The following is a 25,959-nucleotide window of genomic DNA, read 5'->3' on the forward strand; positions in this document are numbered from 1 at the left end:
GCTCTGTACGCATACGCATAGAAAAGCCGGCAAAGGCAAGTACAAGTCTGCACAGAGGGGGCGGAGAGGGGACATAGACTGTGGTGAATTTCTCTAGCTCTCTCTCGTTTTGGCTAGACACCACATTGAACCACAAAGAGTTCAAGATTGAAAACACAAAATATCAACAATGACAGCTGAGTAGAGTGCCCCACAGTGCGGGGGGAGGAGGAGGAGGTGTGGAGAATGGGGATGTTCTCTCTCTACATATTCTCTCACTATATCCCTCTCTCTCTCTCTCTGTCTCTCTCTGTCTCTCTATCTGATTGTGTTTGTTTATCCATACAAATACAGCTGCCTTCTGCATGCTATGATGTCTTGTCTGCCACAGATTCTGCCTCTTTTGCCACATCCCCCATCCCCCAGGCAACACTCCCCCCCCTCTTCCGTATGCCTTCGCTAAACCCACCCACACACAAACACACCCTTTCGACGCTTCTTGGCCGACTGCCAAACGTCGACGACTCTCCTCCGACAGTTCAGTAGTACAGTGGAACAAATTGCTTTGGGTGTGAGTGCAACAGTCAGTGGTGTATCTGTAACTGTGTGTGTGTGTGTGTGTGTGTGTGTGTGTGGAGAGAGAGAGAGAGAGTTTGTCTAGTTGCGGGGGTGTTGGTGCGGGTGGGGGGATAGGGAGGAAGTCATGTGCACGCCGTTTGTTGGGGTAGTTCGCCGGCACAAAAGATAAATAGAAATAGAGAAATAGAAGAGCAAAGAGGAAACTGAGAAATGAGGAAAGAGATGTATGTATGTTTGATGTATGGCACTGTGCATACCCTGGGAGTGTGAGGTTAGAATGTAAGTCCCTTAAACTTCTCTTGAATTTTTTTTTTAATATTAATGGGAAGAGTTTGCCACTAGCTCTAAATTGTAAAGTAAAGACCAATATTATTCTGAAACAATTTCTAATTTCTCCAGGGAAGTTCCTCAAGCTGGTTCTTCCCCTCCAAATATCTCCTTTACTTTCCAATACGGAAAATTCTGGCTCTGGCACTGGTTCACACCACACACTCCACTCGCAGATTCTGGCTTATGGGTTAAAACACACCTCCACCCGTTCCCGATTGCTTACAACTCACAGACACCATTATGTATCTGTATCTTTACACCACTCTCCAGCTATCTGTCCATCTGTATATGTATCTGTGTGCCTGGGCACTCGACTAGGGAGATAGTACTCGTAGCCGGGCTAGAAAACAGCAAAACCAAGAGCAAGAGCAAAAGAAAAAGAAAAAGAAAAACTTGTCTACATGCCTGTCGTACAAGCTGCAAAATTTATGCGAAGACACACAAATCCACTGAACGAGAGACCCCGACAACGAGAGACGTTGGTTGGTGCCGCCTGCCGCCTGCTGCCTGCTTCTGCTTGTAGTTTTGCCCATAGACAGGCCAGCACCACCACCAACATGCTCCATGCACCATGCACCATGCCCCATGCACCACACCACTGCATTCAATCCCCCACATTAGCTCTGCTCCACCTCCGTATTGATGCAAGTACGCGGAGCTCGCCGACATAGGCATGGACATAATAATAATTTGTTGGATTTTCTTTTGCCAGTCTGGTTTGCCTTGTTTGGTGCGGATTCGTAGCGGGTTCGGTGAGGTTTCGCTGCGGATTCGGTTCGGTTCGGTATGATTTTGACTTTGAATCGGGTGCCACAACACAGCGATGGATGTAGTACCCGCAGTGGTGGACGGGGGCAGGGCACGTCGAGGCAATGGCAAAGTCAGGTTTAATGTCGTTCAGTGGCGCGGCGGCTTTTTATTTTTTTTTGCCGTTGAGGTAGTCAAAGCCACGCGACAGAGAGCCAGAGAGAGAGCGAGTGAGTGAGAGAGCGAGAGTAAGAGTAAGAGGGAAAGGCAAAAAGGGAGCCATGACATCAAAAGTGGGCTGAGGCCGCAGCGCTCGTCGTTGTCGTCGTTGTCGTCGTCGTCGTCGTGGGCCAAGGAACCACTGAAAGACCGAAAGACCAACGACAGACCAGACCGTGTGGGCAAATAGTCAAACATCGGGTATCGGTGGTTGTTTCCCGATAAGCGTCTATGAATGGGTAATGTAATGTAATGGGGCACTGCCGGACAGCAGAGTCGGTGCAGGAAGGGGGGTGGCATGGGGCAGGGCAGTGGACATTGCAGGGAGTTGTCCAGCAAGAGCGTGCAAGTAAATACTATATGTACATATAGGAAAGCCCACCGAAAAAAAAAACGAGAACAACAAAAACAAAACCCGAAAAACCAACTCAAAAAACCCGACAAAGGGACCCGCGTGCCCCTCCGACCTGGCTACCAGTCAAGGTGGACCCCACCCGCCCCCCCCGCCCCCCCCCCAAGGGCCACCTGGGACACAACGTCCCACCCCGCATACCCGAGACCCGGCGGTAACAAAGCCCAACACCCAAACCCAACTTGGACGACAAAATGCACCCGAACCGGCAAACGGGAAGGACAAACCCCCAGCCCCCCCCACACGGCCCAACCCTCCAGGCAAACCGTCCCTCCGCCAGAACCCACCCCACCCCATCTGAACCGAAATAACAACACTAAACGACCAAGGACATACCTGTCTGGCGAAAATACCATATAATTTGTAACCGAAATAAACAAAATGTGCAACAAAGCCCTACTATAATACGAAAGGCCAAAAAAAGTAAACCCCTACTAAAACTAACCTACAAACGCCCAAAATGAAATATGGAAATGAGATCGTTCATACATCACTGTATATATATATTCCAATACATAAGTAGACCTTAAATGGGTGGTGGAAGGTCGCGCATGGCACAGTGGGATAAATTGGCATCAAATGAAAGTGGAAAATGCATTTAATATGGAAAAATATCAAAGTAAAATATTCACTACTATCGGTACATTATTTAGGAATATAGGAATTATCCCTAAGGTAATAAACTATTAAATATACCAATTAATATATGCCTTAATTAGCACTTACACATATTTTGCGTTTGTGGCTTCTTGGTCATAAATCAAAGACAATAGTAGATAGTAGATATAGCATATACAGTAGTAAAATAATATTCCTCCCACAATCACACAATGTTGCACTCAAACCAAACCAATGCACTTTAAATTCCAGTCTTGAATATGGGAACTCGTATCGAAATACACAATTGACGCTTATCTGCGTATCGTGTTCTGTTCTCTTCTGTTCTCCCCTCCCACTGGACAATGTCTAATGCATTTCCCTTCTTATCAAATCAGTTTTTGGCGCCCATTGGGGACAGACACTGGGGTCCTCCGTCGTCAGTTGATCGACAGTTGCTTTTTATATTCAACTTATTATTGCTTGACTTTTTACTCCCATAAATTCTTTTATTGCAGCACTTACCATTCCACCAGATATTAGCATAATAAAGTTGGAAATATATTGCAAAGTAACGACCGATCTGAACGATAACTCACCTGAAAAGATACAAAGATACAAAGTGTTTCATTAATTATCATCTATAGATTAGAGTAGAGTATCATAATCTAGTTCCTGTCCTGTATATGGGAAGGGTCGTTTCATTGAGAAAACTAAATCCAGTTCGATTCATTGACAAGAAATTAGCAACAAGCCGCAGTCCATTTTGTAGTTTAACACATTTTCAGATACATTTATTGTCGCTTTTATTTTTCCACATTTTTCCCCTCCCTTTTTGTTGTTGCTTGTGTTGCGGAAAAACCTTGACTGAATGAGTGTAGTTTCCCACATATAATTTGCATTTCCCACTGCAGAAAGAGAGCCTGAAATTTTTCCGAGATTCATTCATGGGAGTCGGGACTGGCGGGCTCTGCCAAAAGCATTAAAAATCTTTATTATTTGTTCACGTTTCGCGTGTCAGGCGACGGGCGACGGGGCGACAAAAAGCCAGACCCAAGCAAGCTTCAGCTCGAATGCGAAATGCAAATTGAATTTGAAAATTGCGAGCGACACTTGACGGCCTGTCTACGAAAAAATAAAAAAAAAGTTCAATAAAATGCAAAACAACAAATAAAAGAATAAAAACCGCAATGTGCCAAACTAGAGGCGGGGGAGAGGGACATAACGCTTTGCTTGGACTCCCCATTGAGTGGCCGCTCCCCCCTCATTCATTGCCACCTCAGTGGAGATCTCTGAATGGTTCTGTCCAGCGCCAGACGGCAGGCAGCCAATGCTCCACAGCGGTGAATGGAATGGAATGGAATGGATATTTAGCTGTGTCTGGAATTTGATTAAAATAATTTACTGATGCTGGCAGCAGTCTGGCAGCTTCTTGTGAGCTATAGACGAGACATATGCAGGTGTACAGTGCGTCTCAGAGCTATATATCTATATAATGTATGTAGAGTGAGCTGTGCACTCTTTCATGCGTATAATTGGTCAAGTTATCGATAAACTTCGCTTCTATCATCATCCATAGCTTCAATAGCTCTCTTCCCCTTTCGCTATTATGGCCATGAAACGAACTGTACCACTCATTTTATTCATGCTACATGTGATTATTATTATTATACATATTTCGTGATTTATGCCGACATGCGTGACATTATTTCATTGCAAGTGACAATTTGAGGCGTTGTTGCTGGCACTGGCACTAGAACTGGAACCCAATCCAAACAAATGAATATTTTTATTCACGAGTACACGAGTACACTCGTAAATTATATTCGAACGAATGTTTTGGCATCCTCCAAGGTGCCATACGGGCACCTGGATCATGATGCAACCTGACAGCGTACCCGACCGTACCCATCGATTGTTGCATATTAAACAGTAGTCCCGGGCGTCTGCCACGGGCGTGGCCTTGGCACGCCTGCCATCGATAATAGTTTCCTGTGGAAAATGGCAAACAAATAGACAGAATGACAGGAATTCATCTGAAATCCACATGTCAACACTCAAAGGGGGGCGCATGGGGAGGGGGGACACATGTTGCAGCTACAATTAACAGCAGCAGAATGTATTGCAAGTTGTCTGGCTATGCTCTGGCAAAGGGTCGCTCGATTTCGATTATATGTTTGCCATGTAACGGGGAAGTAGGTTTTTCTGAATCTATGTGGAATAGTTTTCATGGCAACGATCATTCTGGAAGGGTATTCCCTGCCCTAGTCCATGATTTTTCTCTTGTTTACTGTAACCTTGTAAGCCATCAACACAGCAAAAGAGAGAGTGAGCGAGAGGGGGTTGTGTAACGGGGCGCTGCGTGTGTATGTTCCCCAAGTGCAACACGCGCCAGGGCTTAGGGCTTCCCCTCCTCCCTCTCTTTTTTTGCCAATCCTGGCTGACAGCTTTGACCGAGGGAGAGCTTCTAGCTGGCTTCTGGCGTGACGGAAATAGCAGCAACGCACTTGCCATAACACAATCTGCGTTTTACTCAATTGGAACCCTTCCATCCCATCCATCCATCCTTCCTTCCTTCCATCCTTCCGCAAATTAACACAACCCCAACCCTGCCCTGCCCCTGCCCCTGCATTGCCCCTGCCTTCCGCCTACTGAGTGAGCCACACTGAAAGTTGTGTAAATGTTTTTTAAATTGCAGATATTTAATCAAGTGTGATGTCTGGTGCCTTGCTGCTGACACTGTCTCGCACCACTTTGTATGCATGTCAAACAATTAATTAGTGCACAATTCTCTCTCTCTCTCTCTCTCTCTCTCTTTCTCTCTATGTCTCTCCATCTTGCTTTACTCTTTTTTCTTTTTGATAATTTTGCTAATTTTTGCTTCTGTTTTAGCAAGTTGTTCGCCTTGAACTTATTTCGCCTTTTGGTTGGGCTTTATTCTGATGAGAATCGAAGCTGAACTAATCGATTGCCAGATCTCTTATCAAATGGAGTAGCGCTGGGTTCATTCTTGCCTCCAACTGCTCCCAAGTTGATTGGTTGATCGTAATTTACTTTTTTTGTACTACCCTCCTTCAAAAATATTTAAAATCTGCTTAATGAATCAACCAAAAATCCATTTGTGATGTCATATTTTTTGTTAACACAAAACTTAGCTACACCAGATGTCGCCTGTGAACTCTAAAAGTGCACAAACTCATACCAGTATATACATATGTATGCAGGTATACTCGTATATATGTATGTACATATGTATGTATGCATGTATGAATAATCATTTTGCGGTGCGCCTACAGTTCATTGAACGGAACAGGCGACGATGAACAGCATTTGCTGCGGTTCTTACTCATTTTTGGCTGAGTTTTACCTAATTAAGTCAACAAAGTGGGGAAAATCCAACACGCAGTGGAACACACCGCAATCCCCCCTCCTGTGATTGTCTGGCTACCGAAAATTGTTATAACAAATCCAAAAAATAAGGAAAATATGGTATTGATTAGGGAAAAACAAGGAATGCTCTTTGGAAAGTAAAGATTCTTCAATGGAGAATGAATATATCCTGTACCTTCGATATGAAACGATCAAGAAACAATCATAATGGATAGCTTCGCGCCCGAAAGATCTTCAAGAAGAAAAATGTATTCCGATAATATAATATTCTCTCAGCTGTCTCTCAAAAAATATCCCTGCGCAGAATGGGTCGTAAATATCACTCCCCAAAAGATGTTAGCCAAAATCTGGATACCCCTTTTGTTAGAGTATCAAAAGCAGAGCCTGTTTGTCGCTTCTAAGCGCCAGAAACAACAAACAAAATCAAATGCAATTATTAGACCACGCATAATAATAACAAAATTAAGCATAATTTTGTAGACATAGACGGGAGCACTTAATAAAATTATCCCCCCCACCACAACAAAGCGGGGACTGTGGGGAAACAGAAGTGGCGTGAGGGGCAGTCTGACACCCGTCTGGCAACGACCCCAACGACACTAACTTATTAACACGAACCGCGAAAGTTTCATTTCTTTGGTGGGTATTTTTTTTTTGTACAGACCAATTTGCCCTCTAATTGGGTCGAGACATGGGGCACGGGGCAAGTTCAGACACGTCAAAAAGTCCCCATAAAGTCGTAGCAGTCTATGCAAAGGGATTCATTGCGTAAACCTTGTTCCAAATATAATCCCAGTCACTATCAGACTTTCTACCCACATAATCACATCCGAACTTTGAGCAATGGAAAACATAACGACTGACAACGAACAAATAAACGGCAACAGTTTTAAGGGCTATGTACACGCATTCCTGTGGGTACACAGCTGGAAGAGCTATGCACGCGCATTCCTGTGGCTGTTCTTCGGCGTTTTTGCCCTGGTCAAGGCTTTTCACATTCTCGATTACTATTTCAACGTTCGCATGACGCCGAAGTACAAGCTCCGCTCGACGGAGCACAAGTGGGAGGAGATGTTGATGCTGAACCAGGAGATGAAAAAGATGAGCGACTCTCAGATGGAGAAACTGCGCCAGAGGAACAAGAAACTCGAAGGCTTGATATTGGAACTGGAGGAGTGCAATCGCCAATTGATCAACGAAAACTATATCCGCCCATCAGCGATGGATAACGAAGAGATGGGAAAAGAGCCCACGAACCCTTACAATGTCTTTATAAAGAATAATCACTTTCACCTGATCAATCAGATGTTTGTTAACGGAGGACACTTCGATCTGAACATCGCGAACTCTTCGCTGCCACCAAAAAGTGAGCCTAATATCTGGATGAAGTACCTCAAGCAACGCAAGTCCCTGATGCCGTGCCAGTCCATTGTCGATGACAAGTCTATGATTGAAAACACTCCCGGCCGCACAGAGCCCACCATAATGGGCACCGAGGAGATGGTGCAGATGCAGGGTGAGTAAAACTCGATAAATCGAAAAGGTTGCTCCATTCTGAAATCTGGCATTTCTTTTCAGGCATGAGCTCTTTTACGAGTATTTCTGCCTAGCTCTTCGTTCTTTTGTTTAACCGCATTCCAAAAATTTGTTAAAGTTGCAGCAGCATAAAAAATCGCAAAAAAAAAGAATACACAATGACACTAAATATATACACTAAATACATAAGAACACTACAAATATCAGATTTTATCTTTTATCAAAGGTTTGGATATCGATTTATCGATTAAGTGTCTCTTCTTCCCCCTTGCAGACAATTGATTAGTTTATAGCTGTTTCCTTGCATCTGAACACGTGAATATTTATCCTTTTGCCTCTCTTAATTTTCCCTGAACCTGCAGAATGTCGCGCCGGTCATCAGCATCAGCGGGAATCGATAAATTTCGATTTCCTTTTTCAATCATTTCAAACGGAAATGTCGAATACTCTTTGGGTTCGTGTTGATTTATTTGCATAAAAGATATATAAATATATTTATTTCTTTTATCCAATTTCCGTTAAGTGCTAAACCGTTTCTATTTGCTCTTGCCGACTCCCCCAAAGACCAACCCCCACCCCCCAGACTCCCGCATGGCATCTGCCGAAGAGGAAACAAAACAAATGCAAAAATATGCGTCTTCCCGTCGAGTTTTGTTCCATGTGGAACCAATCTGTGGAGCCGAACCGCTCCCTGGGACCGCTGAGACGATGACTTATCAACGCAGAATTAAGCGATTGCTTTCTTCCCTCTCTCGCACACTCTCTCCCAGTATATCTCTCTTTTTACTCTCTTTTTGCTCTGCCTGCTTTGGGGTCAGTGGCAGTTATCGTTGCAATTTTGTAATCAGTCGCCGGCTCAAGGTTAAATTCTCGCCGCGGCACAGTGGGGCAATCGCTATGGGGTTTAGGGTCTACTTCTCCAACTCCTTATGCTTCCGTTGTCTCCTTATTTTGTTTGCTTCCCATATCGAGGGTCGCCATATTTGTTTTCCATTTGCTCTGGGTCTCGTTTCTTGTTTTATTTTTTTGTTATGGCTACTTTGTGGGTCATTTGCCCGTCTGGCTCTCAAAATTTCTTTACGTATATTGTACAATACAAATAAGCATATACATATACATATATGTGTTCCCATATGTACATATGTATATGTATGTACTTGGAAGCGACGTGGTTTTTGTATGTATGTTTGTGCATTTCGTTTTTAATTTGAGTTTGTCACTTTGTTGATTTAGATTTATGGCCATTTAAATGCAATTCCATTGTATTTACTGGATCACTTTTTGTGAACTGAATTGTGTCTACCTCTCTCTGCCTCTCTTGCCCGCCATCTATCCCTCTCTTTCGCTCTTGCTGGTGATGATTGTTGATGATGATAATGATGCAGGCTCCATCGATTAGCGGTGATTGTTGCAAGAACCAAATTGGGGCCTGATGAAGTCATTGACTCAAAGAGCAGACAAATTGATGACATTGGCTATCGATAACGACATATTTAAGATAACTAGAAAACATTGAAGATACAGATATCGATTTAAAATCGATTAAAAGCTTTCGACAAGAAACTTATGCAAAATTCTATAATTCGTGTCCTTGCAACATCACCTTCCACCCGTATGATCCGCTTCTCCCATTCTCGCAGTGTCAGGGTCTCGGTGCCAGCAACAAACGTCATTGAAGGGCCCGGCCCGCATCTTTTAATTGTTATCGTCTGGTGCCAGCCATCGCAATCCTCCTCCCGAACCTTCCCCCCGCATACTCACACGCATTGCATAAAGCCAAGACCCCACGCCATGACGCATCTCTTGAAGGACCTTTCCATAGCCAAGCCCCAAGTCTTATGCCACGCAAATGAAGACTGTTATTATTTATAGATCATGGAACGGGAACAAAGGGAGCAAATTTACAGTTGACCAAATTTGGTGGGGGGTGGGGGCATGACATTTGCATAGATAATTTGTTTACCACAGCGAATCACAAATGATTTCGCACAGTAACCCACAAAGAACACATCCCCAAGCGAAGAAGAGAGCAAGTGCTTGTGTGTGTGTGTGTGTGTGTGTGTGTGTGTGTGGGGGGGGGGGGGGGGGAACAATCTAATCGTTAATTGGCACACTAACCCCAAACACAGAGATTCCGCTGCCATTGGCCCCATTCCACAGCACTCACTGATAAAAATAGTTTATTTTTTATCAAGGTTGCTTGCCAAAATAGAAAAAAAAAAAAAACCACCCACAAAAAGCGAAAGTGAAAGCCAAAGCAAAGGCGAAGTGCGAATGCGAGGGCGTGTGGTTAGATAGGGAGAGCTAGCCGAATACAATTGAAGGCAACCGACCTTGAGATAATGCCCTCATTTTTTTTTTAATTTGAAAATTTGTTTATTTAACAACAAATTGGTACTCGTCTAATAGGAGAACCAGGAACTCAATGGGGCAGGGTCTATGGGGAACATCTATTGTACAAAGAAAATGTTTACAAAAGAAATGGAATTATTATGGAAAGCGCTTCAAAAATTCCATTCAACAGATTAGAGAAACAGTAACTGTAAATTTAATTGAGATACATACCTAGTATGTTGATATCAACCAATGAAGAACTTTGATTTCATTTCAATTCAATCCTTAAATTTTGTTATGCCAAATCACACAATTCGGATTCAAACCAGTTTCAATTTTGCATTCAATTTAACCAAAGATTCAGTTAAATAAAAACCTGAACAAATAAATCAACATTTGACATGAACGGCATCATAAAGTGGAAAATAATAAAGCCAAGCAACAAAAAGAACTGCAGCAGAAAAGTTCATTAACATCAGAATTCAGAATATCTAAACAGCTGAGTGAAACGACTGCGAATCATACGAAAACAATTTATTGGAATTAAAAAAATGAGACACACACAAACAGTTTTTATGGGTCAATGTGCTAGTTTTTTTTTTCGGATCTAGAAGATCATTGACACTGCACACCCAAAATCGAAACGAGATTAGATCAGATCGAATGGGATTCTGCGGTGAGGCTCCATGCTCCATGCTTCATGGATAATCCTCCTGCCTCTGGAAACATTCCCCCCGCATAAAAATCGTAGACAGCAGCGAGACCCCAATGAAATGTTTGTTTGCCCAAAAATTAGGGTCAGGGCTAGCCTCTGTCCCACTATCAAGTGTCGGTCGTCTACGCTTTGTTCTCTTTGACTGCGAATGTATGTATCTGTGCCTGTGTGTATCTGTATCTGTGTCATGCGAAAGCGAAAAGAAACAGGCAGGCACACACTCTGGCAGACAGGCCAGTAAATGTTCATGACTCCCATTCTAATTTCATTTAAATGCCTTACAAACACACACACACACACACATACAACCTTATATATTTACATATATATACAGATAGAGAGTGAGAGAGAGAGAGAGAGTCTGGGGGTCTGCTTGTCTGAATTTTCTATATACAAAAATTGCAGCCGACGCGTCGGCCATTTTGGTTTTACTTTTATTTCGTTGATTTTTGCTTTCTTTTCTTCTTTTTGTATCCCCAAAATTCTGTCTGCCTCCCTCCCCCTAAGCCGCCACCACCACCACCACCTTCTACCTTAATCTGACGCCACGCCCCTGCCCACTCACACGCCCTCTCTCCCACAATAATCAGCGTCATTGTGTCGTGTTTTTTGAGGCGCAAAACGTGTTGCCATCGTTTTGTTGTTTTTTGCTGCTGCTTTTTACGAACTTTTTTCTTTGTATTTGTTGTTACTGGTGGAGCAAATATTTGCAATTCTCTTGCTTTGTCTGTCTGCACCAATAAAGTTTTGAACTTTATTATTCTTTGGAGGATTTTGGGCTAAACAAAATAGAAGCTACAGAAAAGCTTAGAGATTCTAATATAGAATCTTGTGTGAAGATCATTGGATGGAATGCTTTGGATGGTAACCGGTTCTATTTATTGTTTACAATGTATCAATAAATAGCCACACATAATGGAAATAGAATAGATAAATTTGATTAAAAAGCGGCCTAAAAAGAAGCACCAACACAGCGGTTCTCAACCGGTCCTGTGGCGCAATGGATAACGCGTCTGACTACGGATCAGAAGATTCCAGGTTCGACTCCTGGCAGGATCGCACAGATCAACTTTTTTTTATTTATTATTTTCTATGACACTACTGAAATAAAGACAATTACATAAAAATATATTTTTGTTTATACAAAATACATTTAAGAAAAAAAATTGACAAAAAATTTGATTTCGCCCAACGTGGGGCTCGAACCCACGACCCTGAGATTAAGAGTCTCATGCTCTACCGACTGAGCTAGCCGGGCACTTGTTCTTCGCTGCTCCCATCGCCCAAATGAGGAGGGAGCCCAAGATGAGAACATTTTGGCAGCAGATGAAGAACAAGAACCCATAATCATGGGGGAGGATAAGAAAAACCGCACCACGAAGACAGTTTGAGGCCACAGGGCGTATGCGTAATGTAGTTCTTAGGGTTTTATACAAAGAGAGAGAGAGTGGGTGAATGATTCAGGTCAAACTAATTAGCTTTAATGAGGTGGATAAGCTGTCCAGCTTATAAATAAATAATCCATGCTTGCCCGAAGACAAACGGCATAACTACTCAGCGCAGCCTGAATTCATAATTCGTATAAATGTGCCTAAAAGAGTATCACAGTATGCATATGTATGTATATGTATAATACATACATATGTAATATATCTATGTCATTACACGATAATTTTTCGCTTTAATAAGCTTCACTATTTGCTTAATCAGTCGAGAGAGAGAGAGAGAGAGAGAACACACTGTAAAGAGAGAGAGAGCGATTCATTCATTCATTGTCGCTGCTCTCTGGCTCGAAACTATTCATAGATTTCTATTTCATTTTCACCCTGACCCACCGCAATAGTTTTCATATTGTTGGGTGCCACACCACCCCTTGCGCGGCGCGGCGCGGCTCGACAGCTGCAACAACTACAACAAATGCCGACAACTATTTATGGCAAAATTCATTCGGGTTGTTGTTGTTTTAATGGCTGGCTTTCTATCAAAGTTGTTTCGCTCTGGGATTTTTTCCTCTTCTTTTTTTCGCCACAGTTCATTGAGCGATTCATGATTCATGATAACACGCACATTTTTCTGTACGCACAGAACATACAACTTTTAGCACAAACAAAAAAGTGCGAATTATATTCGGTGGCAGACAGTCAAGTGTGTATGGGTGTGTGCATGGGTGTTTATGGGCGTCTGTATTGCGTGTACATGGGGCGTATGATTCACATTACGCATACGCCACGGTGTCTGCGACGCACAAAGATAACCATTTTTTTGTTGCCTGAGTTTTCGGGGGGATAAGTAGTAAAAAATAAACTAATATATCTTTACGTAGCTCTGAAGTATGTTGAGATATGATATCTTTTCAGGACCCATGTCCTCCCTTAGGGATTATTCAACTTTTCATAATTTGAAGAACGAAGAATTGAACTTTAATCGGAGAAACAAAACAACAGCAGCACAAATAATGGATGTGTATTAATTTCGTTTCTGTAGTTAGAACATTTCCATTTGCCTTGCTCTCTCTCCTTTCACCAATATTTTTTCTGTCTCGTTTTTCTCTTTTTTTTGCCCCCATCCCCCGCAGTTTTGTTGGTTAATTTTGTTGCTTTTCGCTGGCCTTTGTTCCCGTTGCCGAATCGTATACATATGTATGTGTGTTTTGTGTGCTGTGATTTGAAATGCTTTGTTCTCGTTTCTCGGGAATACTCGGCATATATATTGTACATATGTATGTACTATACATATATGCATTTTTTGTTGTATGACTTTTTTTCGTTTTTGGCAAATTCATGTTCAGGTATTATCAGAATTTATTGCGTCTTAGGTTCATTGTTTCCCACCAAATGAGTACTCGATTCGTTTCGATATACCCAGTATCTGTACAGCAAGCGCACAACAGGTAAAATAAATTTAATTGAGCTTTTGAACTTGAAGAAAGGTTGAGGCATTCCTTTGGGACTGACGATATGTGCCAGAATCTCATATCCATGACTAATGCTGCCATCCACAACCCGTAGGCTGTGTGTGTGTGTATATATTACTAGTGCAAATAGAGTATGCCACCGACTGACTATATTTATATACACTTTCGCTTTCAAATGGAAATTAACAACGCGCAACGGCGAAACAACACACAATCGCTTATCTCAACAAATGCCAAAGAGTCGAGTGCAACGAATATATATGTCTGTGGCTCTGCCTGTACAGTGGGTATATATAGTAAAAGTTGGCAAAAGAACACAAATAGAATGCAAAAGCAAAAGAGAGTGGCAGAGAGAGAGAGAGAGAGAGAGAAGCGACCATTAATTAAAAGTATAAATAAGACAACGCAAATGGCGTTAGGGCGGGAGGGGGCAGGAATTGGCAGAGGGGCAGACCCAGACCCCATCTTGTTTGTGTTTTCCTCTCGATATTGATTGATGTTTTCATGGCTGAAGATACGGATACCTCCCCATCCATACCCAACCATCCATCCATTCGAATGTATGTACGTGTAGGTGTGCGCACAGGTGTCCATGTTTCTATGATTAATGGCCAAATAATGTGGGGTACAATGCACTCATTCAGTCAGACTATTCACCAGTTGAGATATCGGAATGATAAATATGCATTTATAGATGGTAAATAAAAGATATAGGGGCTGTGATAGGAGCGAAGCTGATTTACAACCTTGAACACTGGAGAAATGGCTTAGAGATATTTGTATCCCATTATTTAAACTCTTGTAATGCCTTGGACTTCTCTCTCCTTCCATGCCACATTTTACAATTTTTTAAGCCTAACTTTCGGCCTACCTTTTCCTTTTATCTTTTCCCTAAACTTTTTTCATATTAATTGTAACTTTCTTTACCCTTCTGTAATTGCATCTATTTGCCCACAATCTTCTCTGTTTCTGCCCCCTGTTTGTCCCCTTTTTTGCATTCCTTTCACTCCTTTCTTCTGTCCATTCATTACATTTATCTATAGGCTTCGTCATGTGCCTTGCATGCCATCCCATCTGTATCTTAACGTAGAAAAAGTTGATCCATTGATCCATTTGAAGGGGATGGGAACCCAAAGGGAGGAGATAGAACCATTAGTCAAGCTACTGCGTGTATCGTAATGAATATATTTTTAGCTCTCAGCCATTTCAACTTGTTTTCTGCTTAGCGGCCATTTTGATGACGTTCGTGTCCGTCCAGAGGAACAGACTGACTGACTGACTGACTGAATGACTGACTGACTGTCGAACGGAGAGGAGAGCGAAACAACTGTCTTGCCAGAGAACAAAAGCGAGAGCATTACGCGTACATATGTGTACATGATGACGACTGATGAAATATAAAAAGCCCCCCGGTTCCGCTCTCTCCCATCCTATCGCTACCAATCACCCAGTATATATATGTGTTAATGGGTCTCTGACCTGATTTAATAATAATAAATAAACTGTCGCGCATTCAGACAGCAGGGAAAAAAAGAGATGGCATCACAGAGAGAGAGCAAGAGAGGGAGTACTCGAATGAGCAATAAATACAACATTGAATAAAAGTCAATTGGAAATGAAAAAAAAACCAGTTGAAGTTTCAATTACATTTATTTCACATTTAAGAGAAATCCCACAGCCTGAAAAGGAATCCTCTTGTGCTTTAGGATATATGTACTACAAAATTTCCTGAAACCATACAGAAGTCATCTATGGAATCGTAAGTGAATCCGTTTTTGGTTTCCCTCAAAGGACTCTTCTACACGTTTGCACATGCAATCATGAAACGCGCTGTACAAGAAACGTATATAAAAAGGCGAGAATTATCGCCAGCGTCTGTTTATTATTATTATTATTTTTTTCGCAAATTTGTAGCTCGATTTTTTTGGCACTGTCTGTGTTTGTGTGCAGTGTGGAGCTGTGTGTGTGACCTTGAAATGGGTTGCGCTTTGTTGTTGGCAAATTTTGGAAATTATCGCGCGTGTTTCTGTATACACATGCAAGTATACATACATGCATATGTATGTGCAGCTCTCTTTACGTATCTCTCTCTCTCTCCGTCTCTTCCCCCTGAGCCACCTTCCTGCACTGTCTCTCTCGCTCTATCACTATATCGCTCCATCTCCCTCTTCATATCTCTGTGCTTCTCTGCGCCAAACGAAAGTCGCTTTCATTTTGATCGTATATATGTATGTACATATATATGAATGTGCATATGTTTGTATACATGATGTACGAACGACGAGTTGGTTGACAAAATGCAACCAGCTAAAAAAAAATAGGTATTAAGTGAATTACAGTTGAGGTCAATAAAATAGTAAGAATATAAAAAAAAGCCACCTGAGATAAATTTTAAAGATCTATCTATAGATCAAAGAAATAGAAATATTAGAAGTAAATAGTAATATTAAATAATATTAAATAATTTATATCAAGAAAATATTCTGATTTTTGAGAGATCATAAGTCAAGAAAATATTATGTAATTTCAAATGAATTTTAAATGGGAAATTTAAGTAAAATATGAACTCATTTGAAGCCCTTGAATTTATACTCTATTATTTCTATGGCAGTCTTATTTTGTCAACCTCTGGTGTCTGCACATGAAAAAGAGAGCCTAAAAAATAATAAAAATTGAATTGCGCTCCGTAATTATCACAGTCGCTGCCATGAAATTAATTATCTTTTTACAGAGATGCACGATAAACTTGCGCGATCCGCGCCACTCGCCAAAAGCCAAAGTTCGCTGTATTAATTCAAGGCCAAGTGCGATACGCGAAAAAGTGCAAACAGCAGTAGCAGCAGGCAGTAGCAACAGCAGCAGCAATAATTTCTCGTATTCAGACGCACAGATACGAGTATATTTGTATATACAATATATTCCCCATTCCCCATATACATGTATGTAGTGCAAAAATAATATATGAACATACACATGTATCAGCAGCAGCAGCAGTAAAATCACGCATAAAATGTACGAAATTTTTTCTCTTTTTTGGTGTGTGTGTGTTTTGGGGGATAATAGACATGATTCGGGTCGTTTGTAGAACTATTAACTAGAACTAGAAAGCACCTAAAATTTCTCAAGCACTACAAACACATCCCCTTTTTCAATATTCATATTTTATTCAACTAAAAAAACAAATGGAAAGACTGATAGTTTAATGACACCTGCCAAATCCTTTGATTCCTCGCCAAGTATCCATCGATTGTGCCGCTTCCATTAATGCTACTTAAATCTTGTGAAAATGCCAATCACCTGACACGAGACGAGTACCCCGGAGGTACACAAACTAAGCTCGAATGCAAATTGAAGTGTCCGTTCCAGGGAATAAGGGAACTAACACCTCAAATCCATTTGTGGCACGTAGCACACGTTTGTGGGACTAGCTAGCCATCGCAGAGAGTGAGAGCTTAAGGAGGCCCTACAGGTCAGAGCCGGGCCATAGCCTGGGAAGCTTTCGATCGGAATATCCATCAAAACAACAACGTAATTATCGTTGTCATTATTAGGTTGATGATGATGATGATCATTTAGTTTTTGTCGTCATCATGAAAGCGAAATTAAATTTCACATGAATTTCAAGGACAAACCCAATGTGCACATATGTACGCCCCTGTATCGGGGGAATTTGTTATTTTTTTTTAATTCGGCTTCAGCTTCGTTTCTTTCTTGTGTGTGTTGTTTCGGTTGGATGTTATTTCTCTTCGCTTCTCGTTTTTTTTTTAAGGAATTAATTGTGCGGGCTCTGCACGGCACACAAACAGCACACACACACACACACAAGAACAGGGGACAGGGAAGCGGCATGGAGATTGCATTTATATATATATAGTCGAAAGAAAAAAAACAGAACAGAGCAGAACCCGCCACTCCACCATCGACAGAGCGTCGCACGAGGCTCTTGTGCTAATGGCATTTGGCCTATTTATGCTTCCACGTATTCAGAAACCCACACAGATACTCACGTATACACACACACACATCACATACTCGTAGAGAGCGCGTTGCGATATTAGGTAACGCTTGCCCCTGCCACTGCCCCAGCCTTCACTGCAGGGTTTCAAATTTTGTTTTTAACCCTCCCTTCTTCACCTTCCCCCTTCAAATCTCACCACCCCTTCCTTCTTTATACTCCTCACATAAGCTCTGGGGGTAACTTTTCAGTTTTTAAGCTCGGAAATCACTCATCGGCAAATGGCACTGCAGTTGGGAAGTTAATTGGGTTAGAAGCGCATTGGGTCACAGGGTGCAGTAAAATGTTGCGAAATTCAAAACTAGTTCAACATACAGAAAATATTACAATCGATCAGTGCCGCTACAATTGAAATTGAAATATTGTTGTTCTACCAAACATTATAATGTTCATACCATTAGTATGCAAATGCTACTCCATTTTCTAATGAATTTTGAGCTTTTTTATGATCCATGATTCATGATCTTCTGTCAAAATGCATCTGGATAGCACCCTATATATTTTTTCTTTATCGGACTCAACATGCGTTGCTTCCGTTCCTCCCCATGTTTCACTCATTCCCCTCTCCTACGGCTTACTCTTTTCGCTCGTATTTCTCCCCATCTATATACATATGTACTTATATAGGTATATTTTTGTATGTTTTCAAGATCAAGGTCAAGCTATATACCCAAACTTATGTACTGCGAAAGCAGCGAAGGGAAAAGGAAAGAATCGCAAACATGTGCCGCCTTCGGTCGAGGCTTTGGAATAAACAATGGAAGAGCCTTTCGGTCCGATATTGAAGTCCATCCATCCATCCGTCTGTCCGTCTCTCCTTCTGTCCGCTCGTGTGCTGTGGCTGTGGTTAAGCAACCCCTGCAGACCATTTGACACACTAAAGCAAAAGTTTTTTTTTTTTTAATTTTTGGACAATGGCAGACAAGTGTACCTGCTGTTTGAAAAAACTGTGCAAAAAAAAAAAAAAGCAGCTGCTGTCGACGCAGACACCGCCGAGGAAGACCTTGAACAGACTCTGGCAACAACAAGAAGAACCAGAACCAAGGAACCGCAGCGGACAAATTTGAAGAGACTCCTCTCGGACGAAACGACGCGTTCGGATCGCATTTTGGTCAAGCCACAACAAATTCTAAGGCATAATCAGGAAATGCAAGCCCCGCCAGGGCGAGAGATGCGGAGGTAAGGAGAAATCAGAACCAGTTCTTAGAGGGCCCATCCATCGCATCGAGTTCTTATATCCTATCGTTCGTTTTTATTTTATTTTTTGATGTTTTTTTTTCGATCCGAGTCCCAGACACACAGCCAGACGACAACACGGCAAACGGTTATCATGTTTCAGGCACATGATTGAAATCATTGTTTGGAAGGAAAGGAAACCTTGAAAAGCTTTACGGTGCGAAGTGCGGAGTGTGGAGTAGCGCTAGCTCCTCCTTCATATTGCGTGTCCTGCACAGATTAAGGCCCTGAAAGAACACAGAGAAAAGAGAACAGAGACTGGGTCTTCGGTATGGGTATGGGTATGGGGGTATGGTATGGGCTTGGCTGTCTAGACATTTGGGGGTACGGCGAGAAACCTAATTGCATACATTGCTCAATCGATGCGATACGATGCGATGCGATCGATTCGATTTGGTTTTGGTTTCGGTTAAGGTTTCTTTGGAAAGTGCCCGCAGGCAGTAGCAGCACCTTTTATGCTAATTTACGTGCCAGGAGGAGCATTTCTGGAAACTGGAGAGCTCTTCCCTTGCAATTAACAGTTAAAAGAGGATATGGTTATAAATCATATTTTTTTTTTTCATATGTTTCCCTCGGGTACAGTTGGTACAGAAATAAGCCAAACACCAGCGAAAGATAGATCGATTTTCATAATTCATCTTTAAATAAATATCTGCAGAGCAAGTTTTAAATATCGTATTTCTTTAACTTTATTGCCTAATTCTTTGCTCAAAATCTTTGAATTTTTGAACCGAAATGACCTTGCACTTGTCATCCACAGAAGATTAATGAGCCGTAGACCATATCTCCACATATCCATATAAATAACCAATTCCAATTCCCGTAACCCAACCAGAGAAAAACCCCAACGAAGCAATGAAATGAAAATGTCAAGAAAATGTTTGGAAAAATGGCAGAGAAATCACGCATGCTAACATTCATTTTGGTCAGAGAGAGAAGGGGTGGGAAGGTTTCCTTGCCTTTTCTTTTCTCATGGGAGAATTGTTTTATAGGAATTGCGCATACGCCACATTGCACAGGACCCTCCTACCACCCAACCAACCCACCACAAGCCCAAGAGAGAGAAAAGCCAATCGCCAGTGAAATTGCAAAATGGAAAAAATAGAACCCAGAATCAGACAGGAGGCGAACGAGGATGCTGTCTGGTGGGGTCCTGTCCTCACACAAACAGCAACAGCCTTGGCATGATTTCATTACACACTCACCCTGCCCCACCAGACGCTACTCTGGGCGCCGACTCATTCGTTTTTTGGGTCGCCGCTGCCCGCGCACCGCCAGACACATCCCCGAGCCGAGTGGCTAAGTGAAAGCGTGGCAAGTTCAAGCGCACGCACAATTCGAGGGGAACGCACTACAGAAACGCAGAGGGAGGCAGGAGCCAGGAGGCAGAAGGCAGGTGGCAGATGGCCGCCCAAAGGATCGATTATTTTCAGGCCGACTTGGGGGCCATTTTATTTTAGTAGTCACAAAAGCAACCAAAGTACACTCCACCACAAAAGCCGTCACCCAAACGAAAAAGCGATAAAAAAAAGGCTACTAGCGGAAACCGCAGCTATGAATACCCTGTAGAAATATGTATCTGTCAAGCCAAGCAAAGGGGAGCTGTAAAAGCATAGACATCCCAATAGATGCCCCTTCAAGCCACGTGAAGTATCATCATACCCGGCTCTGTAACGGGTAGGAAAAGACCGACCTTGAGCCCCTATTTGGGTTCCCCAAAAACTGAGGCTGAAAAACGGGTCCAGGGCGTTGGCTTAAACGTGCGTCTGGCGGCGCTGCTGTGGGGGATGGGAGTGAGGGATGGATGGTCTGTATTTTCCACCTCAAAGTTTGTTGTCCCTCCCAAACCCAGCGCCCAACCTCCCATCCACCCGCCACATTCAGGACTCTTTACTGGCGAACATTTAGTGCCAAAAAACGACGTCAACGTCGCTGTCTGTGTCTCTCCGTCTGTCTGTCTGGCTGTGTGTGTGTTTGTGTGTGTGCTGTAGTCATCGTCTGGTGACCTTCAACTTTCAACTTTATTGCCATTGTCAGTCAGACGCCTATAGCTCCCATCCTTCCCCATCACTCTCCCACGCACCCGAACCGACCCTCCTTCTCGCTTTTCTAATCATCTGTCTGCTGTCTGCGGCGCGTTTTGGTAATTTCGTGGCTTACATTCGGGGGTGGTGGGGCCTTGGGAGGGTGGCTGCTTTTATTTGCCATGTCTGCAGTGCGTGACCTTGAAGCCGGCCACGTTTTCACGTGAAAGGTGAAAGGCACGTTCTCGGCTTTATGTTTACATATTTCTCAATGATTGTGTGTCCGTGTGTGTGTTTGTGTGTCTATGGAGGCGTGTATTCTCGAGTCCTTTGGTGTATTCTGCTCTAGGTTCGTGCCTAATTCCCTTTTTAGGTTGCCTTGCCCTGCCCACCGCTTGAACCCACGTCATATTGAATTTAGCATTTTCCTGATTTTAATCCGGATTCACAGCTATTATTGGCGCACGACAGGTGAACAAACTTGGATTGGTAGGGAATAGGGAATTTTTGAGACTCAAATTAATTAAATTTATTCTGCTGTAATAGAAATAACCAAAATCCAATGCGTTTGCATTGCATTGCACTTTAGTGTGGAAAAGCAAGGCATACAAAAGATTTTATAGAATACCTCCTCGACAACAATGCTAGAAAATATTGAAAAATGTCAACTTTTGTGTATGATTAGTTCCGTTAAAAAATTCGAAGAAAATTGGAAGGGGGAAATGTTATCGAATATTCGACTAATTATATAGTTTACATTTACAGTGGCGCCACTATGAATTCTACATACACTTGATTCTTCAACTACACAGTTATTACATACATTTGACAAAGATAGACGCCACCACACAGGCAATGCAGCAACTACAGCTCATGGCAGTATGTGCGCCATCTGTCGCTCATATTTTCGTTAAATTTGTTTTGGAGAGCTTTCTCTCTGGAACTTAACATTCTCTGTTAACGTTAACTTTAACAGCCACACTCACCTGTTTTGCCATTGGGACTGTAGGGATCGTAACTGCCGGCAGACATGGGCGATGCATAGCCGTTGGACATGTTGTAGCTGTGATTCTGGGAGCCGGGTGACGGCGAGAGCGGCGGGGCAGAGCTGGGCACACTGCCCGGACTGGGGGTAGACATCCAATCCTCAGGACTGCAACATACAGAAAGAAACAGCTAGAGTTAGGCGTGACCTTGATGGATAGAAGAAGGTGGAGGGTTGACACTTACGCATCCAAACGTGGCCGCTTACTGGGGACCAGCACCATGTGTCCGTTGGCAGCCGCAGCTGCAGCAGAGGTCGAAGCTCCCGCCGCTGCTGTTGTCTTGCTGTTGGGTGCGGGGGCTCCAGCTCCAGCCACTCCTCCTCCCCCCGCTGTGCCGGTGGTCAGGGCTATGACGTCAGGCATGGGCTCTATTTTAATTGTCGTGGGCGTAGTGGGTGTGGCAGTGGGCCTCAGCGTTTCTTCTGCGGCGGTCACTGCTATTTTTGTCGCTGCTGCTGCTGCGATGGTGCCCCCATTTGCTGCACTGGCCGCATGCAAGGTCAGGGCGGGGGCGGCAGTTGCATGGCTATGGCTGTTGCTGGATGGAGGGAGGGTGGTAGAGGCAGTGGCAGCGGCAGACAGCTGTTGTTGCAACAAAATGTGACTGGGAATCTTCTGTTTGGCGTGTGCTTGTTGCTGTTGCTGTGGTTGTGGTTGTGTCTGCTGCTGCAGTGTGGCATTCAGGCGGTACATGTTGCATGTACGAGATTTTTCCTACGAGCAATTGATTGTTTCACAGGCAACTTCTGACCACATGGCCGAGCCTTCATGTTGCCCAAATGCATGTTCATTACATAATTCCCAATAGATCTGAAAAAAACAAAAAGAAAAGGAAATTGCTTAATTAATAAAAATATACTGAGAAACAGGAAATAGCAAAAAGTTTGGCCGCCCCCGGGTGGACTCGAACCACCAACCTTTCGGTTAACAGCCGAACGCGCTAACCAATTGCGCCACGGAGGCCGATGCCGCTGTTACGTCAAATGGTCATCAAAACAAAAGCTGCTGCTTATGATTCTGGAAACTTAAAAAAGCTTTCTTTGAAAAAACTTGCTATAATCCCTTGAATTACATTTACAATAATTTGATTCATCCCAAATAATGAGTCCATTAGCTTAATAATCTATTAATACCTGAATTCATTGAAGGCTTAGATACCTAGCTGGTTTTTGTGATAGTAATCAGCGATAACACCGTTATCTTATCGGGCTTATAAGTTTTAAATGATGAATCAGATCTCTTTTCGATAATAAGTTACATTTTTTCTGCATCCATAGCCTCCGTGGCGCAATTGGTTAGCGCGTTCGGCTGTTAACCGAAAGGTTGGTGGTTCGAGTCCACCCGGGGGCGGCTTTAACTTTTTTTACTCTCGATTTTAGAAAATGTATTCCTTGTTATAAGTTTACATCGACTTTTTTTCTTATTTCCCAGTCACAATAAATCAACAAGTGAATTTTTATTTTTATGTTTATTAATCGAAATAAAAAAAGAGAGCACAAAAAGTTGTGCCGCCCCCGGGTGGACTCGAACCACCAACCTTTCGGTTAACAGCCGAACGCGCTAACCAATTGCGCCACGGAGGCCGTTGTTCTGTCGCGGCCAAGTGGCGTTCTTAAGTGGCAGGCGAGGCGTGCCGTGCCCCCAAAACGAGGCCCTCCACCCGCATTGGGGCTCAATTACAGAAATCCTACAAAGTACGCAATCCAAATAAAATTACTAACTAGCGACTGCAGTGTATAACTATTACGCTTCTATTACAATTTACTACATCAATGGCATGTTGGGAAGAAAACTATATTATTTATACGAATCGAATGGAATAGCATGACAAGATGTCAATTACCTGCTTGGCGAACGGGGTCAATGCAGTAGTTTAATGCACTGTAAGTACGTGTGGCATGCAACCCTCAAACCCCCGACCAGCACCCACTGAATGCGGTGCTTTTGTGCAAGTGAAAATTGAATTCTCAAGTGCACCACAAAACCCGGCATTCACTCTATACACACTCCCCCTAGCGCCACCCACACATATGTATGAACGCACCCAACCAGGGCGCCGACAAAATGGCGTAAGCATATTGACCCAGAATCCTTGATAAGGTCGTTTTACGTTGGCCAGCACTGCCAACATCATAGCAGCAGCGGCAGCAGCCATACGACCAGGCCCCCCACAACACCGACCGACTGAAACCGAACGCCTCCGACCAACCAACCGACCGCCGTTGACCCAATTTCCACGGATGCTTATATAACAGGGGAGACACATCACCATCACACACACCTCGCCCGCCCCGATAATGTGATTGTGATTATCAAATTTTAATTAACCAGCAACAGAAGGAGGGAGCTCCGGAGACAGAGACAGAGACTGCGACTCAATCAAATCGCGGAAAATGAGGGGAAATTCTACGAGTGCATGGCGAATGCAAAATTTGTGCAGATTGGATTCTATTTTTGTGGCAGAGACTTTTATTCGCGACGATGTCGAGCCCCGCCGGAGCCACCCCAGCCCGCCCCCTATTTACATTTGCCAGAGTTTATTCGCCTTTCGGATCGGAACGATTCGGTTCGGTTCGGTCCGCCTCTGACATGTTGCACTTGCACTAATTTCGTGGACTCATACCCCATACCACATCCCCAATCGCGGGTTATGCCTGATGTATGAGTAAACAAACGGTCTGACAGACCGGACTGAAACTTACAGACACAACTGACCGCCGGAGGAATAGAGAAAGAGAGGGAGAAGGAGGCACTGTAAACGATGCATTTCCGCTGCAGAAAAAAATAAAACCAGAAGAATTTCGTTTTAGTTTTATTTGTAAAAGCCCCAGGAAAAAGAAAAACCTGGTGGCGGCGACGACCACAGCTCATCTGCATTTCCAATTGCCGGACAGCTGCAATTTATGTGCATAGCAATTAGCAGCAAGAATAAGTTGGTGGTTTTGATTTTGATTTTCAGAGTAGACTTTCGCAGAATTTGTTATCATCAAGAGAGTTGTGAGATAACAGAATGCCTCATGCATTGCAATTTCCTCTGATAGAACAGATTGAAGTTTGTGTATTCTTTGTAAAGGAAAACATAAAGTTCTTCCTTCGCCCTTAGTGGACATCTTTACTGAAGCCGGAAAGAGAAGAAGAAGCTGTAGAAGCCGTATTGATGTGTGGTCAGTGGCCATCAAAGATATCTTCTACTAAATTTACTCCTTTAGCCATTTCTATTAGGCGGACAATAGTTGCAATCTATGCAAATGTGTTGACTCTCCCATGAACGTCTGTCAAAGATATTTCAAGCATATGCTTTCATCCCTAGGGTGTTGCCCCACACATGCATTCCCCTATTGCTAATTCCAATACCAAATACGAGCATATATCCCCCTACTTCCACTTTTAGTTGCTTTACTCACCCAATTTCGCATGCAGTTTGATTGTAATCCAAAATTATACCGTCACTGGGTTTGTTTATTCTAAAGTATATAGTATTTCTCACTTTTGTTTATTGCTTATGTATTGTTTTACCAAAATCTGCAATTAAAAATTGGAAAAAAGAAAATCTCCATCAGAAACATTATAATTACACTTTTCACTGTTTCTATAAATATTATTATCAAATCGTATGCAGCCCACTGTGCAGCTGCACTCTCAAAAAACAGCTCTCAGAGAGAAAGCTGAAGTGACATGGGTGAGAGAGTAAGAAAGGGAACGGGAGAGAGAGTGGGATGCAAACGAACCGCCTGCAGCCCCCAGACACGTGCATTTGGGTCTTCTTTCTCACTGCTGTATTCGCTCGAGTTTTTTGAAACTATAGGAAAAATCTCGCTTCCCAAAAACTTTGAATGAAAATATCACTGGCACTTTGAGAGAAACTGTTGAAATTTAACATTTTTCT

The 25,959-nt window shown here is 42.9% G+C and overlaps 2 protein-coding genes and 5 non-coding genes across 7 annotated transcripts in view; 3 read left to right on the top strand and 4 right to left on the bottom strand.

Moving 5' to 3' along the window:
• LOC111077611 (ecdysone receptor) overlaps window positions 1-25,959 on the bottom strand; it is a 70,362-nt gene that overhangs the window by 43,912 nt on the left and 491 nt on the right. Inside the window, exons 2-4 of the mRNA XM_041592077.1 lie at window positions 25,478-25,595; window positions 22,258-22,883; window positions 22,014-22,180 (exon numbers count right to left, since the gene is read on the bottom strand). Of these exons, the coding sequence (XP_041448011.1) occupies window positions 22,014-22,180; window positions 22,258-22,766 (676 nt within the window). The 5' untranslated portion in view covers window positions 22,767-22,883; window positions 25,478-25,595. The remainder of the gene's footprint in view (window positions 1-22,013; window positions 22,181-22,257; window positions 22,884-25,477; window positions 25,596-25,959) is intronic.
• On the top strand, window positions 7,022-7,990 carry LOC111077612. The gene is made up of 2 exons (XM_022371958.2): window positions 7,022-7,769; window positions 7,832-7,990. The coding sequence occupies exons 1-2, from the start codon at window positions 7,097-7,099 to the stop codon at window positions 7,861-7,863; spliced, it is 705 nt and encodes a 234-aa protein (XP_022227650.2). The 5' UTR covers window positions 7,022-7,096; the 3' UTR covers window positions 7,864-7,990.
• Window positions 11,825-11,897, top strand: Trnar-acg. Its single transcript has one exon. It is a non-coding gene; the product is annotated as a tRNA-Arg (tRNA).
• Trnak-cuu lies at window positions 12,024-12,096 on the bottom strand. The gene has a single exon. It is a non-coding gene; the product is annotated as a tRNA-Lys (tRNA).
• On the bottom strand, window positions 22,963-23,036 carry Trnan-guu. Its single transcript has one exon. It is a non-coding gene; the product is annotated as a tRNA-Asn (tRNA).
• Trnan-guu lies at window positions 23,350-23,423 on the top strand. The gene has a single exon. It is a non-coding gene; the product is annotated as a tRNA-Asn (tRNA).
• Trnan-guu lies at window positions 23,583-23,656 on the bottom strand. The gene has a single exon. It is a non-coding gene; the product is annotated as a tRNA-Asn (tRNA).

This window comes from Drosophila obscura, unplaced genomic scaffold, assembly GCF_018151105.1.
Source record: "Drosophila obscura isolate BZ-5 IFL unplaced genomic scaffold, ASM1815110v1 contig_17, whole genome shotgun sequence".
In the NCBI taxonomy this organism is placed as follows: Eukaryota; Metazoa; Arthropoda; class Insecta; order Diptera; family Drosophilidae; genus Drosophila; species Drosophila obscura.